At 39.8% G+C, this 14,335-nt stretch overlaps 1 protein-coding gene across 1 annotated transcript; it reads left to right on the top strand.

The window, feature by feature from the left end:
• The first annotated feature begins 1,878 nt into the window (after window positions 1–1,878).
• On the top strand, window positions 1,879–13,183 carry ROPN1L (rhophilin associated tail protein 1 like). Its single transcript, XM_042465546.1, has 7 exons — window positions 1,879–1,917; window positions 2,512–2,590; window positions 5,915–6,081; window positions 7,625–7,748; window positions 7,925–8,086; window positions 9,707–9,882; window positions 11,082–13,183. Exons 3-7 carry the CDS (start codon window positions 5,951–5,953, stop codon window positions 11,140–11,142), a joined length of 654 nt encoding a protein of 217 aa, XP_042321480.1. The 5' UTR covers window positions 1,879–1,917; window positions 2,512–2,590; window positions 5,915–5,950; the 3' UTR covers window positions 11,143–13,183.
• Window positions 13,184–14,335: the final 1,152 nt, after the last annotated feature.

Raw genomic sequence — 14,335 nt, forward strand, 5'->3', positions numbered from 1 at the left:
TATATTGTAGCTGAGCTCTGGTGCCAAAACAAACTACAGTTCCCAGAATCTCATAGCACTGAGCCATGGCAGTTAAAGTGGTGTCAAACTGGATTATCCCTGCAGTGTGGATGTAAGGAATTTGATTCGAGCACTGCCTTTGCCTATTAATGCCACCAAATCACCCTTTCTCAACAACATTTTAAACTATTAGGTCCTATATAATATTGTGTGTGTGTGCGCGCGTGCACGCGTACACACACACATATATGATTGTGTATATATACATGTTTCATATTGTGTGTATACTATTATATATATGTATATATATATATATATATATATATAAAATATTGTGTGTATACTATATATATATAAGTATATGAACACAAAATCATATATGCACACACACATATATATGTACATATATATATGATTGTGTATATATACTATATATATTCTCTGTATACTAGTTTGTGTGTGTGTATATATATATATGTATATACATACAAAATCATATATATATATATATATATATATATATATACACATACACAAAAAAAATCAGATACACACACATATATACACACACACAAAAAGATGTCTAATAAAAGTACTGCTTTCCCACAGTGGTGACGTAAGAACGCCTTTCTAAAGGCCGAAGGGGCAACCTTCCCTTGAGGAAGATGGCGCCAGTGGCTTCAAAGGCAGTCCTTCCACGTCTCTAAGGCACTTCCGGCTTCTTCCTGGACCTTCCAAAGCACAGTAAACGGGAGGATGAGGCCGCCACCATAGAGTTCGGAGGCTAGAGTGGCGGGGAAAAACACCCCAATCCTCATTCAGAGTCTAGGCTCCCCGTCTTTGTGGCTCCCGCGGTTGCTAAGAGACGGTGAGGGGGGGCGATATCGTTGCTATAGCAACCCAACGACGGCGTCCTTTTCCCTCTGTTGACCTCCATTTCAGGAGCAGCTGGTTGAAAGAGAGGAGGAGGCAGACAGAGGAGGAAGCGGGAGACGGAGGGGTGTGTGTCGGGGCAGGGCTAATATTAAGTGCATCCACAATGGAGAAATAACCCGGTTTGGTACCGCTTTAACTCTTTGTCTCTTTGCTATGGAATTCTGGGAGTTGGAGTTTGTTGTGGGGCCCAGGGCCCCACAACCAACTCCAACTCCCAGAATTCCATAGCAAAGAGACAGACAAAGAGTTAAAGCGGTGCCAGGAGTCTCTCTAGGAATCTCTAGCTCTTTCAGTGCAACCTTTAGTTAAAGTTGACCATAGAGTTGCACTGGAGGACCTAGATATCCCTAGAGAGAACATATTATTAATCAAATCAGCGGATAATCACAGCCGCAAATACGGAGGGACGAGCGTGCTTTATTTTTACCCAGCCTCTCCTTGAGGATCGAGGCGGCTTACGATAAAAAACCATACAAGACAACAACAATAATCCCTATTATTCCCCCAAAACATTGACTAAACACACATTCAAACATTGAAATAGCCCATTGAAATAACCAGAGACGGGTGAACGGGGTTAAAGGGTATTCAGTATAATGCTATTTGGGAAAGGTCTGCCGGAAGAGCTCCACCTTGATAGCCTCCAAGCTGGTGATATGACACCTCCTCCTCCGACAGGCCGTTCCATAGAGGAAAAGGTCCTCTGGGTAACCACAGCCAACCTGGTCTTTATAAGCTGTAGTAGATTCACACCATACTGGCTCTCCTCGCTACTCTTTTGTTGCTATCTGCCTTCAAGTCACTTCATTGTAATCCTAAGGTGAACCTTGGCATGATTTGTTCAGGGGAGGTTTGCTATTGCCAGTCCCTGAGGCTGAGAGAGTGTGACTTGCCCAATAACTTGCACCTACTACGTTTATTCCCAATATTGGTTTTCTGTCTTTCAGACCTGTGCCTTCTCAAGGTGACTTCCAACAACAGGTAAAAAAAAAAAAAAAAATTAGACAAACTTACATCTAGATTAAATAATAAGTCATTAACAGAAGTAGAAAAAGTCTGGACACCAGTCATGAAATAACGGAGGAGGGATTGGCAAGGTCTGATTGTATATAGTGCTTTGCAATGAACTGGGGAATGGACATTTATAAGAGGGCTGTAAACTCAATATAAGAACACAGTGTGGTTTTTCTAGCAACCCTCTCTTGTATTGTTATAGGTTTATTTTGTTTATTGTAAAACTTTAGTTGTTTCGTAACAAGCAGATCCACAAAAAACGATGCTGTTGAAAGTGTGATTTAGACATTACTAAAGGGAAAAAAACAGCAACCAAGTTAAGAGTTAAAAGGAAGAAACTGGTTTCTTCAGTCACTAAGAATATGGAAGATTTTTATTCATATCATTAGGATTAATTGCTAGAAATGGCTAGTATGTAAATAACACCTTTAGCTGTGTTTTATTTGTATATTATAAATGGTATAAATAAAACATGGAGGAAAAACCCCCACACCAACCCTATATGTCTAGCTTGTGTAGAAAACCTATATGCATGCGGTTTATATTTGTGTTTTGCTCCAGGTGGCATCAAACCATCACCATCACACACCAGCAGTTGGAGTTATAGATGGGGAACGGCCCCTGTTTCCTCTGCCATTTTGTGAGTGCATTTAATCTCCAAGAACCTTTACACACATTTGTTGCTAACTGCCATGAAGTCAACTTATAGTGACCCCATGAATGAGAGACCTCCATATCACCTGTCATCAAGAGCCCTGCTCAGGTCTTGCAGACTCAGGGCCATGGCTTCCTTGCTTGAGTCTATCTACCTGCAACGCAGCCCTCCTCTTTTCCTACTTCCTTCTATCTTACCAAGCATTATTGTCCTTTCTGATGAGTTATGTCTTCTCATGATGTGTCCATAGTATGGTAGTCTCAGTTTACTCATCTTGGCTTCCAGGGAGAGTTCAGGCTGTATTTGCTCTAGGATGCATTGATGTGTCTTTATCATCCGTATAAATCTTCTCCAGCTCTACAATTCTAATGAGTTGATTTACTTCGTTTCAGCTTCCTTCTCTGCCCAGCTTTCACAACCAAACATAGAAATGCAAAGTACATGTCATGGACCATCAAACTTTAGTATTCAGTGACATATCTTTACACTTCAGGATCTCTTTTAGTTCCTTCATAGCTGCTGCCCTTCCAAGTCCTAGTCTTCTTCTGATTTCTTGACTGCAGTCTCCATTCTGATTAATGACTGAGACAAGGTTTGGAAAATCTTGGACTATTTCAGTGTCTTCATCAACTACTTTAAAGTTATATGAAAAATCTGTGGTCATCCCCCCCTCCCAAGTTAAACAGTAAACCTGCCTTTGCGTTTGCTTCCTTGAGTGCAGCTCCCACTTCACTTTCTAAAATTGGAGGTTTTCTAACATGATTCTTCCTTGAATGAGTTTGTCGTCTTTCATCTCTTTTTTATAGTTCTTCTGGGTATTATTTCCATCATCCATTTATTACTACTTGGTAATGTAATGTAACCCTGCTGGTAATAAAGAATTTTCACTCTTCGTTTAAATTTCCCTTTGATTTCTTGGATCCTGTGGAAGAGGGTTCTTCTTCCTTTTTAGTTGCCACCTTTTAACTCTCTGGATTGATCATTATAGTAGTTCTCCTTGTCCCTGTGCACAAGTCTCCGAATAGTTGCACTCAGAGATCTGACTCTGTTTCTGCCCCCTTTTACTTTTGCTTCTCATCTGGTCCAAAACACACTGCAGAAATCATCCAGTTTGAGACCACTTTCACTGTCCTGGCTCAGTGCTAGGGAATTCTGGGAATTGTAATTTATTGTAGCACCAGAGCTCTCAGAGAGAAGGCTAAATGTCTCACAAAACTACAGTTCCCAAAATTCCCTAGCATTGAGCCAGGGCAAATAAAGCGGTCTCAAACTGGATGATTTCTGCAGTGTGTTTTGTACCATCTCTCATCCATCGAGGCTTCTCTTTCTTTTTGGCTGCAGAAATGTCTTTTTGCACCCGCTCCCAACAATGTCCCTGGCTTCAGTCCAATGTTGTTCTGGCTCCCGGTCGATGAGGCTTAATAGAAAATGTTATTTTCCTTATCTTTAAGTATTACAAGTATGTTCTTGATGTTGTATTTTGAAGCAATGATTGCATTAGTGTTTTTCTTTAGCCTTCTTCTGATTCTTGATATTAGCAGTTCATGGTCTTGTTTTTGCCATGGAAACTGAGTTCCTTCATCTTCTGCTTTCGACTATGTATTGTGTTTGATTTCTGTATTGGCTATCAGGAGATGTCACCTCTTGAGTCGTTTGGAAAATGTGTTTTGTGATGAACAAACTGTTGACCTTGTAAAATTAAAGCCAGTCACTCTCTTGCTTCATTCCCTGATCATAGGTCAAATTTTCCTACAATCTTTGATTCTACTCTGTTTCCTGTTTTTACATTCCAATCACCTAAGATTAACAAGAAGCCCTGTTTAGGTGTGTGATCAGTTTCCTCCTGGACACCAGTATAACATTTTCCATTTACACTTTTAGCCTAAACTGAAAGTATGCCAACGTGTTTGTGCTGAAACCCACAGTTCTACAACCAGTTGCGTAATGGGTACCACAGCCTTGAACCTCCCCCTCTGCACAATGGCCCATTAGTTCTCTGCCTACTGAATATGAGCATGTGTGTGCTTGTGGAACAGTTGTGAGAACTGGGAGTCACATTAGCAGTCTCTGAGAAAGAGCAATCATTTGTGCAGTTATTGTGAAATTCTGGCCTATATGTGTGAACAGAGGTTCTGTCCTGTGGAAACTAAAATTTTCAGAAGTAGTAGCGGTTTGTTCTAAAATTAGCTGCACTTGATTTTTCTGTAGTTGGTTCCAAGATAAATCCCCCCACCCTGGCCCTCACCTATATTTGCTAATGTTTAAATTGCCAGGAAGGTGTAACAAGGGAAACGTAGGCAGAAATAACAGTGGAATTTTGAAGGGGGGAGCGGTTCCCATATTTAAAAGACTAGCAAATGTATTATTTCCTAATCAGGAGTTTATTGTTACGGCTGATCAGATTATCTACGGCTGTAAAACTGAGATAACTATATGGCAATCACTGCGGGATAGAGAGCAGGGGATGACTTCTTGGCTTTCTTGTGGGGTCCAGGAAGTATCTGGTCACCTGAAGGAAATGGCATGTTGGACTAAATGAATGTTCGGTCCATTCATATGTTCTAGTTTTATCAGATAATATTGTGCAGGTATATAGAAGTAGATATAATTGTAGAGAAAAATCTGTGATAAGCTGATACTACAAAAGGCAAAGAGTGTGTTGTGAAAGCAGATAAATCTATGAATGAGAGCATGCTAATCGGAGAAAAGGGTAGCATTTCTATAGCTTTTTTGTGGGTTTTTCGGGCTAGCATTTCTGCCATAATGGACATTCTTTAGCCAAAATATCAGGACACTGCAGCTGATAGGTGTTTTGTTTTGTTTTGAAAGAGTCAAAATATTAGCAAAGGATAGGCATCCCAAAGGCTGTCAGTAGACAAATTAATAGAGTTGACGTTCCAGGCAGATAGAGACAAACTTCAGAGAAAAGTTTTATCATACCCTGCTTTTTAACTTCCTAGAAGCATATGGTAGCCAGTAATGAAGGCAGTAATGGTGCACTGAATTGCAGTTTGACATAGTGAATAGAATGTTGCACTTGAATCAGCGCAGTGGAAGTCAGAATTGGATTCAGCCACAAAGCTCATTGTGTTAACTTTGGGACAATGGCTCTTGGCCATTTATACTTTTGTTACTGCGAGGATAAAACAGGACAAATATAAGTATGCCGGCCTAAGCACTTTGGAGAGAAGTGGGAGGCAAAACTGATTAAAACTTTACTGATATTCAAGTCTCTTGACTACTTTTCTAATTTCATTTATGCAGATGTTAGAATAACATACATCTACTAAAAAATAACATTCTTTTCAGTTTTTTTAGATTTTTGGTCTGGGACGTAGAATAACCATGCCTGTTCCAGATGTTATGTTCTGTGCGCAGCAGATTCATGTTCCACCTGAGCTGCCAGATATTATGAAACAGTTTACCAAGGCTGCTATCAGGACCCAACCACGTGATGTACTCCAGTGGTCCTATGGGTGAGTAGGAAGCAAAAGCTAATGAATCTGATTTAAATATCTCTCTTTTACAGCAGTCTCTTGAACAGAGAATTGTCCCTGAAAATTGTTAATTACAGACCAGGCTTGCCATTCATGGACTTGAACTCACACAGATGGCAAGCTTGGGGGGACAAAATGGCATTTGAGTCTGCGCTGTGCATGCAGTGCGCACGCAGGAGCACACCACCTTTAGAATCAGTGGGACTTGAGGTCCTGTGGGGGGGGGTTGGACCGGATCCCATGCATATACAAAGGGACCACTGTATAACCTATTCAGAGAGGAAATGTGTTGGATTCAGCTTCTGAAATTGATGACTGGTTCTTTAATAAAGGAGACATGCAGAGTTTCCCTCGCCTCACAATGTTTACTGCGGTGTTAATTCAGAGGAGTAATTTGTGCAGAGATGTTTATTGCATTGAGGAGATGCTGCCCCTGAACATAGATGTTGTCATGTTCTGGGGGGATTGAACCACTCAGGTCCTGTTCAAATTAGGTTCAAGGATTGTTGTTATCTGCCCTTGAGTTGACTTCTACTCATGGTGACCCTGCGGATGAGACATCTGCAACACCTCCTGTCCTCTTCCTCTCTACTCAGTTGGCCATATAACTGCACTGGAGGACCTACAAATGCCTACAAAAGTGTTTTTTCTAGAAATCTCTGGGTCCTCCAGCTTGACTTTATGGTCAACTTCTTGCAAAGTTACGCTGGAAGACCTACAGATTCCTAGAGAGAACGCATCAATCAAATTCGCAAATAGTCAAATCTGCTAAAGTCAAAGCTGCAAATGTGGAGGGCCAGCTGTTCTTCCAAAGGGATTTGGTGTGTGTATGTGGGTCATATATCCCAGGCCTGGCTTTTTAGAACCGATGGTGACATTCACAGGTTGGGAGGGGTTGTAATCCTTGTTCCCTTTCTTCACTTTTTGGGGGGGAGGGAAAATATTCCTGTTCTCAAGGAGACATGTCTATTGGTACCAAGGTCAGCATGGCCTGACACCAACTGCACATCTGTCTATAGTTATGCTACCACATCTACCACATCTCTGCCTTGTACCAAATGGCTCTTGGGGCTGCTTCAAAAAGTATACAGAGGCAGAATACAACAGTCCTATGAAACTGCTATATGTAAGTCTTAAAAAAAGCTAATACATATGTGTGTTAATACATGTATGTGTGATTCTATATAATAAAAAAATAACATTAGACTGATAAGAAGACCAGTAACACTCCATGCCAATCCTCTGGAATTGTTGTCAGTCATAGTTTCCAAAGAAGCCGCCATGAAGTCTGAAATGCACATTAGCTATTTTACACTTGGTCTCACCCCTCATCTGAGACATCCGCACAGGAACAAAATTTTCTCAATGAAAAGGATGATGGGTTATTATTTTACATATTTGCATGTAACATATTGTTTGGGTTTTAATTCATGTACTGACTTAAAGATGTTTAATTGTGTATATGTATCTGTCCTTTCTATTTGTCACCTCAACCATATTTGTTGTATCTGTGCTATCATAGGTATTTCTATGCTTTGTCACATGGAGAGCCTCTTCCTGTGAAGGAACGTGTTGAAGTGCCAGTAGCCACACAGAAAAATGACACAGGTCTGACACCAGGACTCCTTAAAATTTTGCATAAACAGGTAAAAAGTTATAATGGTAAATATTTAATTTTTGAAAAATGTTTGGAATCTAAGAAGACTATTACACAGGTCTTTAAATTACTTAGACTGTCCTAAATGAGTGTTATTTTAACAACGAGCTAATTTCTTGATCTTTTTTTCCTATGTTTCATTTCTGATGGTGGCATTTTTTAAAGCTTTCTGAAAAGGGAACTGTGGAGCTACCAGATCTTCAGAGAAAATGGAAAAACTTGTGCTTGCCAATGGCACACCTGCACAACCTTCTTCGACTGGACGACTTTTCGGAAGGAATTGAATGGATGAAATTTTTTGCCCTTGGTTGTAGTGCTCTTGGTGGGGTATGTAGGCTTATGAACATCTTTCTTACACCAAATTGAACTGTCATGTATTGAAACCGAGTAACTAAATGTTAATTTTAAAAGATACAGGAAGAGTACAACACAGTTTAAACCATCTTTAAAACAATTAAAGGTTCTAATCGCTAGACTCCTTCTGGTCCACTTTGATGGAGCAACTACAACAGTGGGGGCACCAGGAGGAAAAAGGCTGCTGGTATAGCAACCAGGCAGGAAGTGAGCTTTTGTGTGCTTCCCCCTACCACTGCTGTACAACAGAAAATGTGTAACCATTAATGTAGTGCACAGACAGGATTCCAGCCTGTGTTTATAAGCAAAACATAAACAAAAACAGCAATGCAACCTTATAAAACATGTGTGCAATATATATCTGTCTATAAAGCTTGGGGTGGGCAACTACAGTGGGAGCAGGAGACAGTTTTCACCCCCTCCATGGGCTGCCCTGTCCTATTTTCAGCCAAGAATGTGACCTATAAGTAACAGGAGTTTTCTTCTGATTTAAACTTCTGGGTTCAGTTGCCAATTTTTCAATCTTTGAAATAAATTTGGAGGGCTAGGAAAGCCTGAGTGTTAGGTATATATGTAGTAATTAAACACATGGCAACTTTAACATTCTTTGCATAGTTTTTGATAGCAGTGATGTTCCCACCACATGTGTCACCTGGTGTGTGTAGAGGTTGACGGGGAGGGTAATGGGAGGGGTAGCAGTGACCCAAAGAGCATACTTGCCCATTTCCTTTGCTGTATGGTGGCCTTCTCCTGAGAAGGGAGCTGCTGCCCCAGCGAAGCCTAGAAGGCCACTGCCCCAGCAAAGCCTGGAGAGGTGCACTCGCCCTTCTCTTGCCACAACGGCAGCCTTCTCCTAAGGAGGGAGCCATCACTGTTGCAAGGTCTGGAAGAGTGCATTTGCCCTGCCAAGCTTCACTGTACGGTGACTCTCTCCGCAGGAAGAGGCCACTGCTCTGTGAAACTTGGAGGGGTGTGCTTGCCCTTCTCCTTCATTGTGGTAGTGGCTTCTTCTGCAGGAGGGAGCTGCCATCACAGCAAATCCTAGAAGGGTGTGCTCACCCTTCTTATCTGTCACAGCAGTGGCCTTCTCTTCAGGAAGAGGCTGCCACCCCAACAAAGCCTGGAGGGGCATGTTTGCCCCTTCTCATCCTCCAAGTGGAGGAGGGCCCTGCTGAGTGTCACCCCTTTTCTGCAGTGTCACCTGGTATGGACCACCCTCTAGTGGCACCACTGTTTGGTAGGATATGCAAGATGTAGAGACTGTGTAAAGATCACCTCCAGTTGAACATTTCCAGCTGTAGCTGTGATGGAAGCTGAAACTGAGGCAGGGCTCAGTCTGTGCTTATTTATTGTCAAACATATGTGCCACTTTCCGCAGTTGCTGCTCTGGTGGCTTTATTAATACTGTACTTTTTTCTTACTTTGTTCGTATTGCAGCCCTTAGGATGAGGCAGGGTATAAATCCTTAAAAATACATATAGTGTTAGAACTGCTATGACTGAAACCTGTAAGTTGTTTTGTATTCAAATATATTACTTTTGACAGCAGCGGCTAGTGTTTGATTGCTTCTCTCATTGTTTTGGATCTTCTTAGTCCTTGCAGAGTTCCATGAAACATGCCTGTGAAATTCTAACAAATGATCCAGAGGGGGCAGCAGCCCGCATTCCATATGACACATTTGCATTCCTTTATTCCTACTTGGCTGGCTTAGATGAGGAAATAACAGAGGAGTCAGTAGAGTCTTTTCTCAAAGCTCTTAAGGAACATGTGTAAGTATTAATTGGCAGTATATATGTATACTTGTGTTCTGGCATGGGATCATTCTTGCTCTGTAAGAGTTGCATTATGGTAGTACAGGTCTTTCTTGAGAAGTAGTGGTTTTAACTCGCAGATGAATCAAGTTTTGTTTTGCCACCTGCTTCAAAGGATTGCTCTTACAGTCCTTGCAACCAGTGTGCCCTAGCCTGTTTCCCTTTGACTTCTGCTTAACAGCTTCTTTCACTTTGAGTCATGCATTAGTCTGAAAACTAGTTGGGTCAAAAGAGAAAAAAGTGATTATTAATTTGCCTTTTAATGAAGAATTGAATTGAAAATATTGGAGTTTTTGTTTTGAGGGCTAGAGCTGCAAAGTAACTGTCAGGTCTTAAAATATATGCCTGCCACATTTTAGCCTTTTGGACTCATGTAAATTTGAGGTTATAGTATTTCTATCCTCCTCTCACTGCACACACTTCCTTTTGCATCATTAACCATGATGTAATTTTGCATCTGCATTGTTAACGCTAACTCTGGTGATCTTTAACCAGGTTTGCCACCAGCTTCTAGTTTAAATCCATCTGTGAGTTCTTCTGTTGATGCTGAAAGGCCAAGGGATGAATAAATTTAGTGTAGAGATCAAGAGAAGAGAGCCTATGGTTGCTTCTGATCTTGTGAACCATGGTTGAGCTATTGGAAAATTACTACATCAATAGTCCATAGCTGAAGTCTTCCATACTTTGATTCCCAGTTCTTACCGAATTGATGGAAGAAGAGAATATCCATGCTTGGGGCAATATAGTCATTCTGCTTTCCCTTTCTGCATACACACACTATTGTAATGGCTGTATGAAAGTCTTCCCGGCAGTTCCCCTCATTATAAAATACCTTATTAACAGGGAATTTAGCTGTTAATTATCATGTTACCAGTTTTGGCTAAGACCTGAGTGTTTTGTATTTTTTCTCAGTGTGGCATCTTATTTATTTATTGTCCACCTTTCTCCCAAAATGGGATTCATCATGGATCATCTATATAGAGAATATATTGTGGAACAGAATAAATAAATATCCCATTGTGCTAAATTTCCTCTTATGTAAGTGGTGTCATGCTAGAGTTGCATCGATATGGAATGGGAAGACGTGCCATGGGATTAATGCAGAATAAACTGAAATGATAGTGTTAATAGTGCAAGTGTATTTTCTTCTAATTTAGGGCATCTAAAGAATATATGGTTGGACCTGCAGATTTCTCCGCTGTTCAAAAGAAGCCTTAAAACAAAGAAGAGGATGAGAAACTTTACTACCTAAACAGAACTTAAATGTGGAAAAGCATCATTGTGTGCAAATAAAATACAGCTTTAAAAAAATAATTTTAAAAATTGCAGCCTGCTTTTGTGTTAGCAGTAATGAAGTAGCTTCATGTCAGAACATGATACTTGGCGGGGCACTGTTTGGTAGTTTCCAAAGAGGAGATCTAGAGGAGATAACTGTAATGAGTGATCAATTGATAGAGATTTTTAAACTTTGAATGCCATAGTTAAGTTAGACTTCAGTAAGATGTATGCATAATGGTACATAATGCAATATCCAATTACTGTATCTGATTTTGCAGGGTAAATATTTCAGCACTCCTATATATTTAATAATTACTAGATTGACAATTCTTAGATTGGGAAGTACAGGCATAAATGATTTCTGCACACATCCTGTGGCTAGAGTCTACATCCTGCATTCTAGGCCATGATGTTGAGCTACTGGATTATGACTGTGTAGAAAGCATTGATAGCACCAATTGCCTGGCCAGGTGTGAGATGGAATGGGGACTGACTGGATTAAATTTTGCAGAAGAAATGGATAGTGTCTAAACTGATTGTACTACCCAGTGGATGGATATGTGTGAATCTGTGGACTAGTATCCAAAAGTACAATATCATTCAAATCCACTAAACAGTGATACCTTTATTGGGCCAACCAAAATGAACAGAATATGTGTTGCAAGCTTTTCAAGCTTCACTGGCTAGCTCATCAGGCAAAGGTGTTAAAAATCATACAGAAGGGGGGAAATTACTATGTTAATCACAGTCCTGCTGTTTGTCAAGATACTATTGTTCAGCTGTTAATATACTGTGAGAACACTGCAAACATTTTATGCTTTTTTATCTGCCAAAAAGTTGCTCTTCATATATTTGCACTACACTTTTAAAAACGTTCTTTGTTCCAAAACCAGAAATAAGAGCGAATAAAAATCTAAGGTGCAGAGAGGGTGACAGGTCATCTCCTTCTGATGCTGTCATTCTTTATCTGGTTGTTTCTTTTAAAATTTATTATATCACATCAATATGGTTATTATTTAAAGCTAAATATAGATATCTATCTTTTCAAAGCACAATCAATGGAACTTCAAAAACATCCAAATATTAAGCAGTACTGCATTGGAGAATGTTTTTTTTTAAACCCTTATTTTAGTGCAGCACCTATTTCAGTATTAATGGTTTTATAATGAAATGGTAGTCACTTAAATTCTGTTGCAGTTGCCTCTCTCCTGTGGTGCTGAGGCTAGTTGCCTTGTCCACATCTGCATCATTTAGTTGTACATAGACTTGAAACTTTTAATGAAAAGGTACACATTATGTCCCAAATGTGGAGTAGGATTTTCACTTAATAGTTCAACTTGCTGTTATGTTTTCTGTTGTGGTTATGATGGAAAATATGTAACTTCTGAAAATTTTTCATGTGAGTTATTTATAAAACGAAATCCACATACATTTCCTTTTACCACCATTCACTGGTAGACTCAAGTAATATAAGTTTTTAAAAAGCTCTATTCAGGCGTTCCAAAATGAAGATGTAGTGGAGTCTCCTGCCTTGGAGGTCCTCAAACGGAGGCTGGATGGCCATCTGTCGGGGATGCTTTGATTTGGATTTCCTGCATGGCAGGGGGTTGGACTGGATGGCCCTCTATGATTCTATGTGAATGAATGAATGAATGAATGAATGAAGAGAAGTGTGTTAATCTCCCATTTCCTGCAGGATAGCCCATATTCCAAACGACATGATTAGATGCTGATTCAGAAAGTAGCCTTCTACAAGTAAAAGGGCAAGAAAAGTGAAAATGGTCTGGTGGGTGAGGACAACTAGCTCATTCTCCACATTTACTTCTAGTTTGGAAAACCTATAGGGGTTAGCTTTTTTTTTCATAAGAAACTCTCTTTTGGGAAGGGTGTTCTTGCAGTAATTTACTGTTAGCCCATGAACTTGCAATTCAGTAATTTATATTGTAATTATGTACAGTTAACATTTTACTAAATAAAACCTGGACATTGAAATCTTCAGTATCTCTTGCTATACGATAATGGTTTTACAGAGTTGAATTATACAAGCAGGAAAGACACCCAAACATCCTAAAGAAACAAGGTACCAATGCATTTGATTGACTATAGTCCATCTATACAAATGGAAGTTGCAACAGCATAGTCTTTTTACTTCTAGGTTCATTGGCTAGAGATGCTTATTAATCCAGTGTAGTTGTTGAGGCCTTGCATTATCTTTGTGGCCTGAAGCACCTGTTATCATTTTTAATTGCTATGCAAACTGATTTTACCTGGATGGAGACAGTTTGATCACAAATATTCATTTTCACATAGTATCCTGTTTATAATGTTGTGCATGGGGCTGCCTTTAAAGACATTTCTGAAACAAGTAAATATAATATAGGGCACAAAACTTGTGACTGTGATGGGACATTTTGACCATGTGCTTTCTTCTGGACCAAATTTAAAATCTACTTTTAACTTTTAAAACCTAAACAGCTTAGGACCAAAGGCTGCCTTCTTCTATATGTACCTAACTGCAAATTCAGTTTTTCAGCAGCTCTAGTCTCAGCACACCCATCAAATGAAGTGACATAATCACAAAGCAGAGGGCTTTTTTAGTAGCATTCCAGTTGCTTGTATGCCCTTTGTAGCATCTGGTAAAGACCTCATCTTTTCAGTAACCTAGCTGTTATCTTGGCCTCTTAATTCCAGACATTTGCTTGAGTTTAAGCTTGTACTGTTTTACATTTTGTTTTGAGCCACTCAGAAAATTTATGTAATGGAGTGGCTATACATAAACAGTGTGAAGCTGGTAATTGTAGTTTTATCTAAGTAACTGATAGTTGGTATCCTAGAGATGATAGGACTGTGAATTTCTCCATACACAGCAAAAGTGTGGCCTGGTGTATCTTTAGTTATGATTGTTTCTTGACGGCAATTCATGTGAATGTTAATGGCTGAAAATGCACTACTTTACTGATACATTTGAAGTCTGAAAGCCTGCACCTTGGGACATACTTTATTATAGATCACATATTAGACTTTACATGTTGGATTATACACTTCATATAACCTATATAAAGCCAGTCAGTTTACAAATAAAACTGCAACAGCAAATTATCAGTTGCTGCAACTTCTTTTTCCATCATCTTAT

The sequence above is a fragment of the Sceloporus undulatus genome, chromosome 4 (genome assembly GCF_019175285.1).
Source record: "Sceloporus undulatus isolate JIND9_A2432 ecotype Alabama chromosome 4, SceUnd_v1.1, whole genome shotgun sequence".
In the NCBI taxonomy this organism is placed as follows: Eukaryota; Metazoa; Chordata; class Lepidosauria; order Squamata; family Phrynosomatidae; genus Sceloporus; species Sceloporus undulatus.

Excerpts from the sequence above, each read along its gene's own strand:
- ROPN1L (XM_042465546.1), top strand. The coding sequence starts at position 5,951 with ATGCCTGTTCCAGATGTTATGTTCTGTGCGCAGCAGATTCATGTTCCA. Across the intron at positions 6,082-7,624 it reads GTACTCCAGTGGTCCTATGG|GTATTTCTATGCTTTGTCAC; the intron begins GTGAGTAGGAAG and ends GTGCTATCATAG. Across the intron at positions 8,087-9,706 it reads GTTGTAGTGCTCTTGGTGGG|TCCTTGCAGAGTTCCATGAA; the intron begins GTATGTAGGCTT and ends GGATCTTCTTAG.